This window comes from Eptesicus fuscus, chromosome 4, assembly GCF_027574615.1.
Source record: "Eptesicus fuscus isolate TK198812 chromosome 4, DD_ASM_mEF_20220401, whole genome shotgun sequence".
Lineage (NCBI taxonomy): Eukaryota > Metazoa > Chordata > Mammalia > Chiroptera > Vespertilionidae > Eptesicus > Eptesicus fuscus.
The window spans coordinates 7,809,583-7,822,881 of NC_072476.1; the positions used below are offsets into that span (position 1 = coordinate 7,809,583).

General features: G+C 61.0%; 3 protein-coding genes across 7 annotated transcripts; all 3 read left to right on the forward strand.

The window, feature by feature from the left end:
* Nucleotides 1-301: 301 nt before the first annotated feature.
* On the forward strand, nucleotides 302-5,362 carry MAZ (MYC associated zinc finger protein). 5 transcript variants are annotated; one of them, XM_028127513.2, is made up of 7 exons: nucleotides 302-412; nucleotides 1,012-1,098; nucleotides 1,181-2,037; nucleotides 2,451-2,514; nucleotides 2,782-2,953; nucleotides 3,746-3,971; nucleotides 4,274-4,335. In XM_028127513.2, exons 1-6 carry the CDS (start codon nucleotides 377-379, stop codon nucleotides 3,946-3,948), a joined length of 1,419 nt encoding a protein of 472 aa, XP_027983314.1. In that variant the 5' UTR covers nucleotides 302-376; the 3' UTR covers nucleotides 3,949-3,971; nucleotides 4,274-4,335. The 5 variants fall into 5 exon arrangements, with proteins under 5 accessions (XP_027983314.1, XP_008151055.1, XP_027983315.1 ...); XM_008152833.3 differs by lacking the exon at nucleotides 3,746-3,971 and having other exon boundaries at nucleotides 303-412; nucleotides 4,274-5,362; XM_008152830.3 differs by lacking the exon at nucleotides 302-412 and having other exon boundaries at nucleotides 596-1,098.
* A 1,772-nt stretch (nucleotides 5,363-7,134) lies between these two features.
* PRRT2 (proline rich transmembrane protein 2) lies at nucleotides 7,135-9,242 on the forward strand. Its single transcript, XM_054714141.1, is given in 5 exon segments — nucleotides 7,135-8,028; nucleotides 8,377-8,509; nucleotides 8,947-9,005; nucleotides 9,007-9,072; nucleotides 9,225-9,242. Coding segments are annotated over 5 exon segments (1,155 nt in total). The 5' UTR covers nucleotides 7,135-7,149.
* Nucleotides 9,243-10,081: 839 nt separating this feature from the next.
* Nucleotides 10,082-13,075, forward strand: PAGR1 (PAXIP1 associated glutamate rich protein 1). Its single transcript, XM_008152836.3, has 3 exons — nucleotides 10,082-11,007; nucleotides 11,185-11,267; nucleotides 12,659-13,075. The coding sequence occupies exons 1-3, from the start codon at nucleotides 10,526-10,528 to the stop codon at nucleotides 12,856-12,858; spliced, it is 765 nt and encodes a 254-aa protein (XP_008151058.2). The 5' UTR covers nucleotides 10,082-10,525; the 3' UTR covers nucleotides 12,859-13,075.
* Nucleotides 13,076-13,299: the final 224 nt, after the last annotated feature.

The window sequence follows — 13,299 nt, forward strand, 5'->3', positions numbered from 1 at the left end:
CGTCTCCCGCGCGCCCACCACCTGCGCCATCATCAGCCAATCAGCGGCCGTCTCAGGGGTCTCGCGCTGGGGACGGCTCCGGCTGCTGGGCGGCTCCTCCAGTCCCTCCTCCCGCCAGAGTCCCTCTCCTACCTCCCCCTCCCGCTGGCCTCGCGCGCGCTCGAGCTCGCGCCCGCTCCAGCCTCTTGTGTGTCCTCGCGCCCCCCGCCCGCCCTCCCCGCGCGCAGTGTGCTCCGCTCCCCCCACCCTCCTCCTCCTTTCCCCCTCCCGCCAGCCCCGCGCACCACCTCCCTGGGTTCCCCCTCCCCCACTGCCGCCTCCTCCTCCTCCTCCCGCCCCAGGGTGAGCACGAGCCACCTCCCTCCCTCCCTCCGCCATGGATCCCGGCAACTGGAGCAGCTTCATCTTCCAGGTAACAACCCCCTCCCCCCGCCCCCACCCCCCCTTCCCACACCCCCTCCCGCCCGCCCTCCCTCCCGTCCCACCCCCCCTCCGCGCGCCCGGTGCGCGCGCAGCTGTCCCCCTCCCTCCCTCGCGCCCTCCCCCGCCCTCCCCGAGGCGCCGGCTGGGCGCGCGCGTGGCGGGGGCCGAGGCTGCTCCTTCGCTCCCCCCACCCCGCCCCACCAGGCTCCAACCGCCGCCGCTGCCGCCTGGGCCCCCGCCCCCGGTCCCTGGCCCCGCGGGGCCTCCCGCCCCCACCATCACTGCTGCGCTCCGTGGCCCGCCAGGCGCCCTCCTTCCCTCCCTCCCGCCGGCCGGGGTGCGCGGGCGGCGGGGCGGCCCTCGGGCCATGCGTTCGGTGCGGCCCAGCCTGGCCGGCTGGGGGCGGCGCCCCGAGCCCAGGCCCCACGCGGCCCGCGCCCCCGGCCCCCGCTGAGCCCCAGGGACCCCGCCGTGGCCGAGGCCATGTTCCCCGTGTTCCCTTGCACGCTGCTGGCCCCCCCCTTCCCCGTGCTGGGCCTGGACTCCCGGGGGGTGGGCGGCCTCATGAACTCCTTCCCGCCACCTCAGGGTCACGCCCAGAACCCCCTGCAGGTCGGGGCTGAGCTCCAGTCCCGCTTCTTTGCCTCCCAGGGCTGCGCCCAGAGTCCATTCCAGGTGAGTAGGGGCCGGCAGTGCGGGCCAGGCTGGGAGGGCGCCAACCCACGGCCGCGGCCTACATGGTGTCTTGTCTCCGCAGGCCGCGCCGGCGCCCCCACCCACGCCCCAGGCCCCGACGGCCGAGCCCCTCCAGGTGGACTTGCTCCCGGTTCTCGCCGCCGCCCAGGAGTCCGCCGCTGCCGCTGCTGCTGCCGCCGCTGCAGCCGCCGCCGCTGCCGTTGCTGCAGCGCCTCCAGCCCCGGCCGCCGCTTCCACAGTGGACACAGCGGCTCTGAAGCAGCCGCCCGCACCCCCTCCGCCGGCCCCACCGGTGTCTGCGACCGCTGCCGAGGCTGCGCCCCCTGTTTCTGCCGCCACCATCGCCGCAGCCGCAGCCACCGCCGTCGTATCCCCAACCTCGACGGTCGCCGTGGCCTCGGTTGCATCTGCCTTGGAGAAGAAGACAAAGAGCAAGGGGCCCTACATCTGCGCTCTGTGCGCCAAGGAGTTCAAGAACGGCTACAACCTCCGGAGGCACGAGGCCATCCACACGGGAGCCAAGGCCGGCCGGGTCCCGTCGGGTGCTATGAAGATGCCCACTATGGTGCCCCTGAGCCTCCTGAGCGTGCCCCAACTGAGCGGAGCCGGCGGAGGAGGGGGAGAAGCGGGTGCAGGCGGTGGAGCGGCTGCAGTGGCAGCCGGTGGTGTAGTGACCACAACCGCCTCGGGAAAGCGCATCCGGAAGAACCACGCCTGTGAGATGTGCGGCAAGGCCTTCCGCGACGTCTACCATCTGAACCGACACAAGCTGTCGCACTCCGACGAGAAGCCCTACCAGTGCCCTGTGTGCCAACAGCGCTTCAAGCGCAAGGACCGCATGAGCTACCACGTGCGCTCACATGACGGCGCTGTGCACAAGCCCTACAACTGCTCCCACTGTGGCAAGAGCTTCTCCCGGTGTGCACGGGGCCCGGTGTGCACGGGGCCCAGGCCTTGGCCGCTCCCTAGGCCGTGGGGAGGGAGGGACTGCGATGGAGGTGGCCTGGCCTTGGCTGGTGGGGAGGGAGGAGGTTTCTGAGGATGGGGACTGGGAGCCACTCCCAGGGAGGAGGGAGAAAAGCCTCTCTGGGTTACCAGGGAGCAGGGGGTGGTACTTAGCAAAGGGGGTGGGTCTTAGGATTGTTGGAAAGCGTGGCGTGGACAAGGCGGCCCTGCTCCAGGGGAGGGATTTCCTGCCTAACTAGGACTCGGATGCCCCGGGGCTTGGGAGAAAATGCAGGGACCTTTCAAAGGTCTCTTGTACTAGGTTAGGCAGATTTGGGGGCATTTCTACACTGCAGGGCCTAACCCCATCCCCAACGTGTCCCCAGGCCGGATCACCTCAACAGTCACGTCAGACAAGTGCACTCAACAGAACGGCCCTTCAAATGTGAGGTAGGAGGCCCTCTTCCTGTCTTGGTTTTCATGATTTTGATCCTCATTGTAGTTGTCTGAGTTCAGCCTCTCAGACCCCCTTTTTCTCTCTTTTTGCTTTTTCACTCCATTTTCTCATCCCTTCTTCAAGGCCTCATCGTCTCACTCCCATTTCCTACAGATCAAAGATCCCCAAGACTCTGATTCCTTTAACCTCTTGTTCCCCTCTCCCCACTCCCTGAAGCTTTAACTCTCCTGACACCCCCCACACCCCTCCCCCTTCCCCAGAAATGTGAGGCAGCTTTTGCTACGAAGGATCGACTGAGGGCGCACACAGTACGACATGAAGAGAAGGTGCCATGTCACGTATGTGGCAAGATGCTGAGCTCGGCTTATATTTCGGACCACATGAAGGTGCACAGCCAGGGCCCTCACCATGTCTGTGAGCTCTGCAACAAAGGTACGTGCTGAGGGATGCTGGGAGGGCCAGGGACAACGGGTGGGGACAGCCAGAGGCCCTTTCACAGATGTGAGTTAAAGGTGCTGTAACTGAGAGCTCGTGGCATGTAGAGCCCTCTAGGAAGCAAATGAAGCACATTGGGACCACTGAGCATCATTAAGTTCTAAGAGGTCGTGGCTGGAAGAGATGCTCTACTAGAGAGTCACCTGGGTGTGCGTGGGGAGGATGGGAATGGGACATGGCTGTTTGGGGAAGGAATGGTCAAGAGCGCCAGTGCCCCAGGGTTGAGAGACAAGGTTTCAGCTGTGCAGCCAGTTTCTCATCTTCGGCTCCTGCGGCCAGTGGAGCACATGGCAGGAGTTTAACAAGCATGCACCCTGCCCCAGTAGCAGAGAAAGCTGCTTTTAAACAGATTTGCTTACTCACTGAATGACTGGGCTGAGACTATATGGGCACTGGAGGGAGGGGACACAGCCGTCTCTACTGAGGGTCAGCCCTTCAAGTGGCTAGGAATCAGTGGCCTGTCACCCCAGGAGAGATCCCTCAGCCACAGAGAATGGGTTCTGGGTACCAATGCCAAGGAGCGGACATTACTCAACTAGGACCGAAGCTCAGGGTGGGGCTGTGACCTACCCGCCCCAGCAGAGTAGTTGGCCCCAGGTTACCAAGGATGTGGGAGGAGGACAGGGCCATCTGAGGAGTGTCCCCAGCCTAGGAGAATAACCCCGTCTCTGGGGTCTCCACCTGGCTGACCCCATCCCCCAATCCCAATCCACCCCCCCCCCCCCATAGGCTTCACCACGGCAGCATACCTGCGCATCCACGCGGTGAAGGACCATGGGCTCCAGGCCCCGCGGGCTGACCGCATCCTGTGCAAGCTGTGCAGCGTGCACTGCAAGACCCCTGCCCAGCTGGCCGGCCACATGCAGACCCATCTAGGGGGGGCCACCCCCCCTGTCCCGGGAGATGCCCCCCAGCCACAGCCCACCTGCTGAGGGGGACCCCCCGCACCCACCAGGCAAGGCGTGGGACATGGCTTGGGGGAGATGGTGTGTGTGGGACAAGGGGGCTCAAGGGGCCCAATAGGGGATCTCAGGAAGGCCAGGGATGTCCATCTATCACTCAGGTTAGGGAGACTTCTGGGAACAGAGAGGGCCCTTTAGGAGAACTGGGTAAGGATGCAGGCCGAAGCCTCTGGGGACCAAACAGGAAGTGAGCAACGGCTGTGTCCCAGGGGAGGGAGTCTGGGAAAGTCTGGGGCCAAGGGCTAGGCTCTTGCCATTCAGATGGCGCTGTGATCTGATGTTTTTCACCATGCAGGTACCGGTGAGGTCTGTCCAATGGCAGCGGCGGCGGCAGCAGCGGCAGCAGCAGCAGCAGCTGCATCAGTGGCAGCCCCTCCCACAGCTGTGGGCTCCCTCTCTGGGGCCGAGGGGGTGCCTGTGAGCTCTCAGCCACTTCCCTCCCAGCCTTGGTGAACTCCTAGTTGGTGAGGGGGAGAGGGGAGAGTGGAGGAAAGTCCCTTGGTGTCCTTTCCCCCTCCTCTCTTCCCATCAACTCCTCACTGCTTCCCCCACCACCCAAGGAGCCTCCTGAAGGAAAGGAGGAAGAGATGTTTTCTTAGGGGAATTCACTAGGTTTTAACCATTCGTTTCTCCTCCTCTTCTCCCTATCAGACCTGACCCCACACACACCTGTCCCCTTGGTTGTGTTCAAGCCCCCTGGACAGTGGGCAGGGATGGCAGAGGACAGGAGCGGCCACTGCCTTCACCCCTCTCCTCTCTGTAACCCCCTGCCCTGCCCTTCCAGGGATTTGTGAGCCTCCTCCCTTGATGGTCCTTCTTGCTCTCCTTCCAGTCCCCCCCTACTGTCTGCTGCCCCTCCCTGGGGAGTTGGTGCTTTTTTTTTTCCAGGGGGAGGGAGGAGAGAAAGGAGGGGAATCAAAGATTCTGTCCTAGAGAGGGGGAAAGGTGAGATTTGAGAAGGGGCAGAAGCAGGGAAGACAAAGGTTTGTACCTTCATAAGGCGGGTTGTTTAGGGTCAGGCCCTAAGCATACTCCTCAAGAATCTGTCAGGGGAAAACAAGTCAAGGGGAGCAAGAGGAGCTACTTGGGCCAGAGGCAGGACAAGAAATGGAACTTCAGGAGGCCAGGGTAAATGGGAGATCCAGGGACTAGAGGTGCTGCCTGGGGGTGGAGGAAGGCAGCTGCAGTGTCTCCCCCTTTCCTCTTCCACCCCAGCTCCAGCCCTGGCCTTTTTATCCCTCTCCCCCAAGATAGAAGCTGTGGCCCTGGCCATGTCATCGTGTTCCTGTGTCCCCTGCATGTTCCCTACCCTTCACCCCCTCCTCTTGGCGTGGATCCCATTACAATAAATTTTAAATAAAAACTTGGCTCTGGCTTGAATGAATTGCTCTCACCAAAGTCCCTGTTCCCACCCCCAAGGGGTTTCTTGGGCCTGCGATGGGTTGCATCCTCGTTCTGCCTTCTGCAGCTCTGGCTCCTCCCTCCCAGAGGTGGGAGTGGGGGGTACCCAATCAACAGGCCCAGAATAGCCAGCTATTGCAGGTTTGAAGAGGCTTGGGTTAGAAACCCAAACAGTTGCTAGAATCCAGCCAAATACTAACACATCCTTAAGGCCCTGAGGTGATGGCCGAGGATGTGGCTGCAGAAAGGTTGGGAAGTCTGAACCCTAGGGCTACGAGCAGTGGGGCTGAGAAGAAAAACCGCACTTGTCCCTTTCATTCCTGCCAAGGTCCACCCTGTCTGCACTGGGACTCTGCCCCAGCCCCTTCCTACTGTTCCAGACTGCCCCTGCGGCCTCTGCCCTGCCCCCTGTAATTCCCTCCCGGTCCTTGCTTTCCTTCCCAGGGACCCTTGAGCCTTCCAGTACCAATTTCTGCGGCTGCTTCTGAAGTAGAGGGACTCTGCAGCCTCCCTTCTCTTGAAACCCCACCCTGCAGCCTCCCCAAGTTTTGCCTTATCTCCCTTCCCCTCTTTCCGCTCGGAGGGGTGCGTCCACCCAGTATTCCTCTCACCCTGGACCTGCCTCTTCGCAGATCCCTCTCCGCTTCACCCAACCCCCTGCCTCTGCCAGGAACCCCGGTGACCGTTGGCGGGAGGGGCCCGGGACTTGGGAAGGGGATACCCCCAGGAGGTGCGCGTGGGAAGGAGCAGGGAGCTGGCGCGAGTGGTCCCCCAGCCGGTTGCCTGGGTAACACGGGCCTGGCACGCGTGGCTCCCTTGGGCGGGCCTGGAGGGGCGGGGGCAGCGCGTGCGGCAGCAGAGCTGAGCGCAGGGGAGGGGACGGGAGAGGAGGGGAAGAGCAGAGCGACCTGAGAGGAGGGGATGAGCAGAGCGGAGGGGAGACCCGCCGCCTCCCTCCCTTGCTCGCTCGCTGACTCGCTCCCTCCCGGGCTGCGGCTGCTGTAACGGCGGCGGCGGGAGCAGTCTGGAGGCCGGCGTTGAGGTGAGACGGATGGACTGAGGCTGCGGGTAGGAGAGGACGGACTGCAGAGGCCGGGGAGGGCTGCACTGCACAGGAATACGGGCGCATGGCCTCTTGGCTGGTGGTGCTGGGCGCGCCAAGCCAATGGAAGGAGGCGCCGGGGGCACCCCGGGGACAAGGGGATCCCTGGGAGAGGGGCTGAGAAGGGGCTCAGAGGAGATGCCCAGGACCCTCTGGGAGGAGCGGGAGCATCTGCGCCCCAAACACGCAACAAGAAAACCGCACCCACTGGCGCCCAGGTAGGGGAGGATGCGGGAGTGGAATGTGAGTATGGGCCCTCTGCCTAGTCTGCCTGTCGGAGTATATGGGTGCCTGCACAGCTTGATTTAACATCCACTAGGATCTGGGAGGCTGGATCTTGTTGGGGGTACCCAGGAAAAGACCATGGGGAGGGTCCTGCTTACAAAGGGTTAATCTTCCCAGGGTTCTCCAAGCAGAAGAATTTGAGCAGAGCACTCCTCCCCAGAGATGTCCCACCCCAAGGCAAAGGAAACCCCAACTTTTCTTCCTCTCCTCAGAGGCAGCCCAAGGCTGGCGCCGAGACAGGAGCATAACCCTCTTAGGCTGCAGTGCCGAGAGCTGTCTCTTCCCTCCTCACACCAAGCTCATCTCCTCCTCTTCCAGGATTTGCTGCTGTCTCTGCTGCTCCATCCTCCCCACAGAGGCCCTCTCACCTCTCCCATCACAAGATGGCAGCCAGCAGCTCTGAAGTCTCTGAGATAAAGGGGATAGAGGAGGGTCCCCAGACCCAGGGCGAAGGGCCTGGCCATTCTGAGGCTGGAACTGGCCCTCCCCAGGTCCCAGCTGAGGTCCCAGCGGAGCCAGAGGCCCTGCAGCCAGGTCCAGACATCACTCTGGACCCTGTGGACTCAGAGGCCAAGGCTGGGCTGGCTCCAGAAATCACAGAGACCCCAACAGGGGCCCCAGAAACAGCCCAGGCCAAAGATCTTAGCTCAAGCCCAGGAGGGGAACCAAAGGCCAACTCCAGGCCCAGAGAAGTATGCCAAGAGCCAGCACCCAAGCCAGAAACGAGCAAAGAGGCCACTGCCGACCAGGGGTCGGACCCGGAACCTGCGGGCCTGCGTGAGCCAGCCTCAGAGCCCACCCCCCAGCGGGACCTCCAGTCAGGTTCCCAGCCCACTCCCAAGCCAGCCCTTCAGACGGAGCCCCCTATCCAGGAGGACCCCACCCCCGAGGTCTTGACTGAGAGTGTGGGGGAAAAGCAGGAGAATGGGGCAGTAGTTCCCCTGCAGGCTGGCGATGGGGAAGAGGGTCCAGCTCCCCAGCCTCACTCATCACCCTCAACAAAACCCCCCCCAGCCAATGGGGCTCCCCCCCGCGTGCTGCAGCAGCTTGTTGAGGAGGACCGAGTAGGAAGGGCTCACAGTGGGCACCCAGGATCTCCCCGAGGTAGCCTGAGCCGCCACCCCAGCTCCCAGCTAGCAGGATCTGGGGTAGAGGGGGGTGAAGGCACCCAGAAACCTCGCGACTACATCATCCTCGCCATCCTGTCCTGCTTCTGCCCCATGTGGCCTGTCAACATCGTGGCCTTCGCTTATGCCGTTATGGTGAGCCCCACGAGACCCTGGCCCAAGCCTGCTGTGGCTCCCCACTACCTGCACTGGAACAAAGCCCCAGAATAGCCTGGCTTTCCCTCTGCATGGATCTCGCTTCCAAATTACAGGGCTTCACCCTCTGAGCCACTATGGCCCCACTCCTTCAGGTGGGAGGGATGGCCAGCCATGTTTCACACAGACAGCCTTGCTGACCTATGCCCTCCTCCCTCTGTCTCTCCAACTCTCCTTCCTCCCTAACCACGGGCTGGCCTATCTCCTCTGGATGACTTTCACCTGATCCGTGCTGAGCTGGCTTCTCCTGCCCTGGCCACGATGCCCCACTCCTCACCCTAACCTCAGTCCCGGAACAGCCTGCAGCAGGGGGATGTGGATGGGGCCCAGCGTCTGGGTCGAGTGGCGAAGCTTTTAAGCATCGTGGCGCTGGTAGGGGGGGTCCTCATCATCATCGCCTCCTGTGTCATCAACTTGGGCGGTGAGTGGGGTCTGGGACAGGCCGGGAGGAATGGAAGGGCTGGCAAGGGCAGCTTTACTAACCCCCTGCCCCTGCTCTCTCCTGTCTGTCTCCCCTACTTGTCCTTTGTTTCTCCTTGTCTCCCCCCCCCCCCCCCCCCACTGTCTCTCTCTCGGTCCCTCCCTCTCCTCTTCCACAGTGTATAAGTGAGGGGCTCTGCCCTGCACTCCAAGACTTTTCTTCCTGTTGGGAGCTGTCTTGGGCCCACCCTCCCCTGCTCCCCTGCCGGGAGCCCAATCGATGGCCCAGGCCCGCACCCATAGGGACCAAGGGAGCCTGAGCAGCCTTGTTTACAGCTTCTTTCCTGTTCCTGCATCTTGCCAGGCTCCTCTGCCAACCGTAGGCCTCCCTTCTCCCTGCACCGTGTCCAGTCTTCCTGCACTTCTGCCTGCAGCCAGCCCGGCCTCTGGGCCTCCCGATCCCTGCACTTCTGGAAACCTCCCTGAACATCTCCCAACTCTCTTCGCTCTCAGCCTCCCTGCATTTCTCCCGACTTGCACTTCTTCAAACCTCCCAAATTACCTGCACTTCCAACCTGGTCTCCACCCCCACTCACCCCCAACTTTCATTGTCTTGCCATCTTCCCCCATTCCTTTATTCCTTCTCTCCTTTCTCATCTCTCCCTCCCTCTCCACACCCTCCTCCCTGTTCCTCTTCCTGCCTCATCTCCCCTCAGCATCCTTTCCTCCCCTAAGGGTCCTCTCCTCTGATTTTTCTGCTGTCACTGATTATTCTGCAAAAACTCCAGCACTTAGATCAGGCTGGGAAAGGGCAGCAATGTCGGGAGAGGACCCTCTAGCCCAGGGCTGTTCTCTGTTGGCACGACCCAGGTCCGACCCAGGTCCGGATGCCTCCGGGGCGCCACGGGGTCGCAGAGCTGGCCGGCCAGGGCTCCTTTGGGGACTTGTGCAGAGTGGTGAGCGCAGTTCCAAACACCTGGGAGAAGGGAGGGGTGCAGCTACTGCCCCTCCCCGGTCGGCCCTAATTTATTGACCTGCCCCACCTGGGCTTTTTAACCCAGTCGGCTAGTTTCTTAAAGGCGAGGACTGGGGTGACTCACGTGCTTTGTAACGAAAGAACCCCCCAAATAGGACCAAAGCTACCAGCCTCAAGGAGCGAGGGAGGGACGGGGCGCTATATACTTATTTTCTAAGAGGAGGGAAGTGTGTTGCACGCGATCTTCCGCTAGGGAGGCAGAGACCGAGCTATAACGCGGTTTGGAGTTAGCGGGTTTTTGTTTTATGGGGGGGAAAAAAACACACCAAAAAACTAAAAGTCTACAAAAAAAGGATACATTAAACTAATTCTCCCTTTTTGTATGCCGGATGCTGCATGAGTCTGAAACACCAATAAATGGAGACTGCATGAAACTCGCTTCCAGCCTCAGTTGGTCCTCACGTTGGTCCGCCACCGGGTGCGCAAGTACTGCCTCTTTGGGGGCGAACCTACTGGGTAGTGCGCACCCGCACCGCGCCGACGGCCATCTTTCCTGCGGGCGAAGCCTGTCGAGCCCAAGCGCCCGCCTGCGCATGTGCGAGCTTCCCGCTTCCCCTTCCCGAGCAGCTTCACTAGCGTGGAGCCGCCGCGCCGTCTCTGCGCCTGCGTACTGCGACCCTGCGCCGCCCGCGGCGGGGCTGAGCTCCAGGTGCGTACGGCGGCGGAGGTGGCGGCTCCGCGAGCGGCGGAGAGGGGCGGTGTGCCGGCGAGCAGAGCGCTCCGGCGGGGCAGCGGGTTCTGCCGTAGCCCGGGAACTCGGAGCGCCGGATCCCTATCCGTGGGCGGGGGCCTTGGAGGAAGCTGAGCGCCCCCTCCCGGGGACGGGCGGTCTGGTCGCAGGGATCGCTGGTGGAGCCCGATTGGTTGGAGAGACATCCTTAGGGACACCCCGGGGGAGCCCAGTTCCCGGGGGACAGGGGCCCCCAGCTTAGGAATCCTGCCTCACCTATCATCCCCCCAGGGTTCCTTCCTTAGTGGCTTATGTCCCTTGTCCGGGGTCATGGAGACATTGTGGCCACCACGGCGGCGCCTCTGTCTGAAGAAGGGGAAGTGACCTCCGGCCTCCAGGCTCTGGCCGTGGGAGATACCGCAGGCCCTTCGGCTTCGGCCAATAGAGGCGAGGAAGAGGGGGAAGGAGGCCGGGAGGAGGCCGAGCGTGAGGGGTCTGGGGTCGAGGAGGTGCAGGGAGAAGCCCCCAGCGCTGAGGGGGAAGAGCGTGCCCAGGCAGACTCCGAGGACTGGTGCGTGCCCTGCAGCGATGAGGAGGTGGAGCTGCCCGCCGATGGGCAGTCCTGGATGCCGCCCCCCTCCGAAATCCAGCGGCTCTATGAACTGCTGGCTGCCCAGGGTACCCTGGAGCTTCAGGCCGAGATCCTGCCCCGCCGGCCACCCACTCCTGAGGCTCAGAGTGAAGAGGAGAGATCCGATGAGGAGCCCGAGGCCAAAGAGGAGAAAGAGGAAAAGTGAGGGCACACCCTTATGCCTTGTCCTTGGGTTGGTCCCTGAAGCCTGGAGGAAATGGCGAGGGGATGGGGGTGGGGGGACTCAGGAGCATGGAAAACGGAGGGAGGGAAGAGAGCAGGAGTGGGTGTGTTTGGGGAGACCACCCTCACCCTTCACTCGTTGTCCACCTGTCTCAGACCGCACGTGCCCACAGAATTTGACTTTGATGATGAGCCAATGACACCAAAGGACTCCCTGATTGACCGGAGACGCACTCCAGGTACTGACAAGAGGGAGGGGCGAGTGGGGGGAGGTGAAGGGCTCTGCTCCCACTTACCCCAAAAGGGACTCTCAAAGAGGCCGTTGTTTGGTGCCTTGGTTGTTCTGCAACTTGCTGCTGCAGGGGAGCGCATGCACACAGGGGTGCCATCCTTTCAGCTTAAATCGATAACCCTATATTCCTTTCAGAGAATTCCCCAGGTAATTCTATCATGGCTCCCATTTCCTTTCTCTCCATTCTCCCCAGAAGTCCAGGTCTTCCTGGTCATTCATTATTATCTAGGTTCACACCCCTATACTCCTGTGTACGTCTCCTAACCGGACCCAATTTTCACCCTGTATGCCTTCCTAGAATTTACCCTCAGAGCCATTCTTGATTTCTCTTTCTCTTACTGCAACATTCAAGCCAGCAGCAGCAAGTCCAGTAGCTCTGCCTCCACATTTCCAAGTTCATCTGCAACTTTCAACACCATCCGCTCATCCAAGCCACCATCTCTTGTCTGGATAGTTGCATTAGCACCGTACTGATCTCTCTGCCTCCAATCTGAGTGACTAGAATGATCCTTTTAGAACATAAATCATGTCACTTCTCTGTCTAAAATCCTCCAAAGGTTTCCATTGCTGGGGAGAGCGTGTTGAGAGAGAATCCAACCCCCACCTAGGCTTCCAAAGGCATTTCCATTTAAAATAAGATCCAAGCCCTGACTGGTTTGGCTCAGTGGATAGAGCGTCCGCCTACGGACTCAAGGATCCCAGGTTCGATTCTGGTCAGGGGCATGTACCTTGGTTGCGGGCACATCCCCAGTGGGGAGTGTGCAGGAGGCAGCTGATTGATGTTTCTCTCTCATCGATGTTTCTAACTCTCTATCCCTCTCCCTTCCTCTCTGTAAAAAAATCAATAAAATATATTTTTAAAAAATAAAAATAATAAAATAAGATCCAAAATGCCCTAGCCGGTTTGGCTCAGTGGATAGAGCATCGGCCTGTGAACTGAAAGGTCCCAGGTTCGATTCCGGTCAAGGGCACATCCGGGCTGTGGGCTCGATCCCCAGTGGGGGACTTGCAGGAGGCAGCCGATCCATGATTCTCTCTCATTGTGGATGGTTCTATCTCTGTCTCCCTCTTCCTTCCTCTCTGAAATCAATAAAAATACAAAAAATAAAATAAGATCCAAACCCCTTATCAGGGCCTCCACCTCATTTCTTTGGCCTCATCTTTCGTGTCTCCCCAGCTCTCTACACTCTTTGAACAGACCTCCCCGTTTCTACCCTGGGGCCTTTGCACTGCTCTCCACTGCCAGGTCTTCCCTGGTAATTCCCCAAGTGGTTAGTAGCATCCAGGCAGGTGCACGTGGCCTCACCCCCTTCCACATTTCTCACCTTCCCTCTCCAGGAAGCTCCGCCCGGAGCCAGAAACGGGAAGCCCGCCTGGACAAAGTCCTCTCGGACATGAAGCGACACAAGAAGCTGGAGGAGCAGATCCTTCGTACTGGCAGGGACCTGTTTAGCCTGGACTCAGGGGACCCCAGCCCCGCCAGCCCCCCACTGCGGTCCTCAGGGAGTAGTCTCTTCCCCCGGCAGCGGAAATACTGACTGGTGCTGCCTGAGGCTGCAGTGTGTACCTGCCGGGGCCTCGGCCTTCCTGCCCTAACCCTGGTGCTGGGAAACTTGGGGAGAGGAGGGGAACGCCAAAGCCCCAACACAGCACCCTGCCAGCGAGAGGCCACGTGTGTGTTTATGTTTTCTGTTGAACATCTGTTTGGAGACCTGGCCTGAAATTTCTGAATCTAAAATAAAAGATACAAAGTTATCTTCTCTTAGGAGAGGGGCTGCAGCCGGAGCCCTAACAGTTGTGGAAGGCATCATTGCCTTCCCCCAGGTTGGGAAGTTAGAGGTGAAGTCCATCCACACCTGTCGTCATCCTCTGACCTTTCCCAGTCTCTTTCCAGTGAGGCCAGCTGGTTCTGCGGCGGAGGAAATTCCTGAATGTTAAATGAGCTACAGTGCCTGCAGCTGCAGTGAACGCCGCCCAGA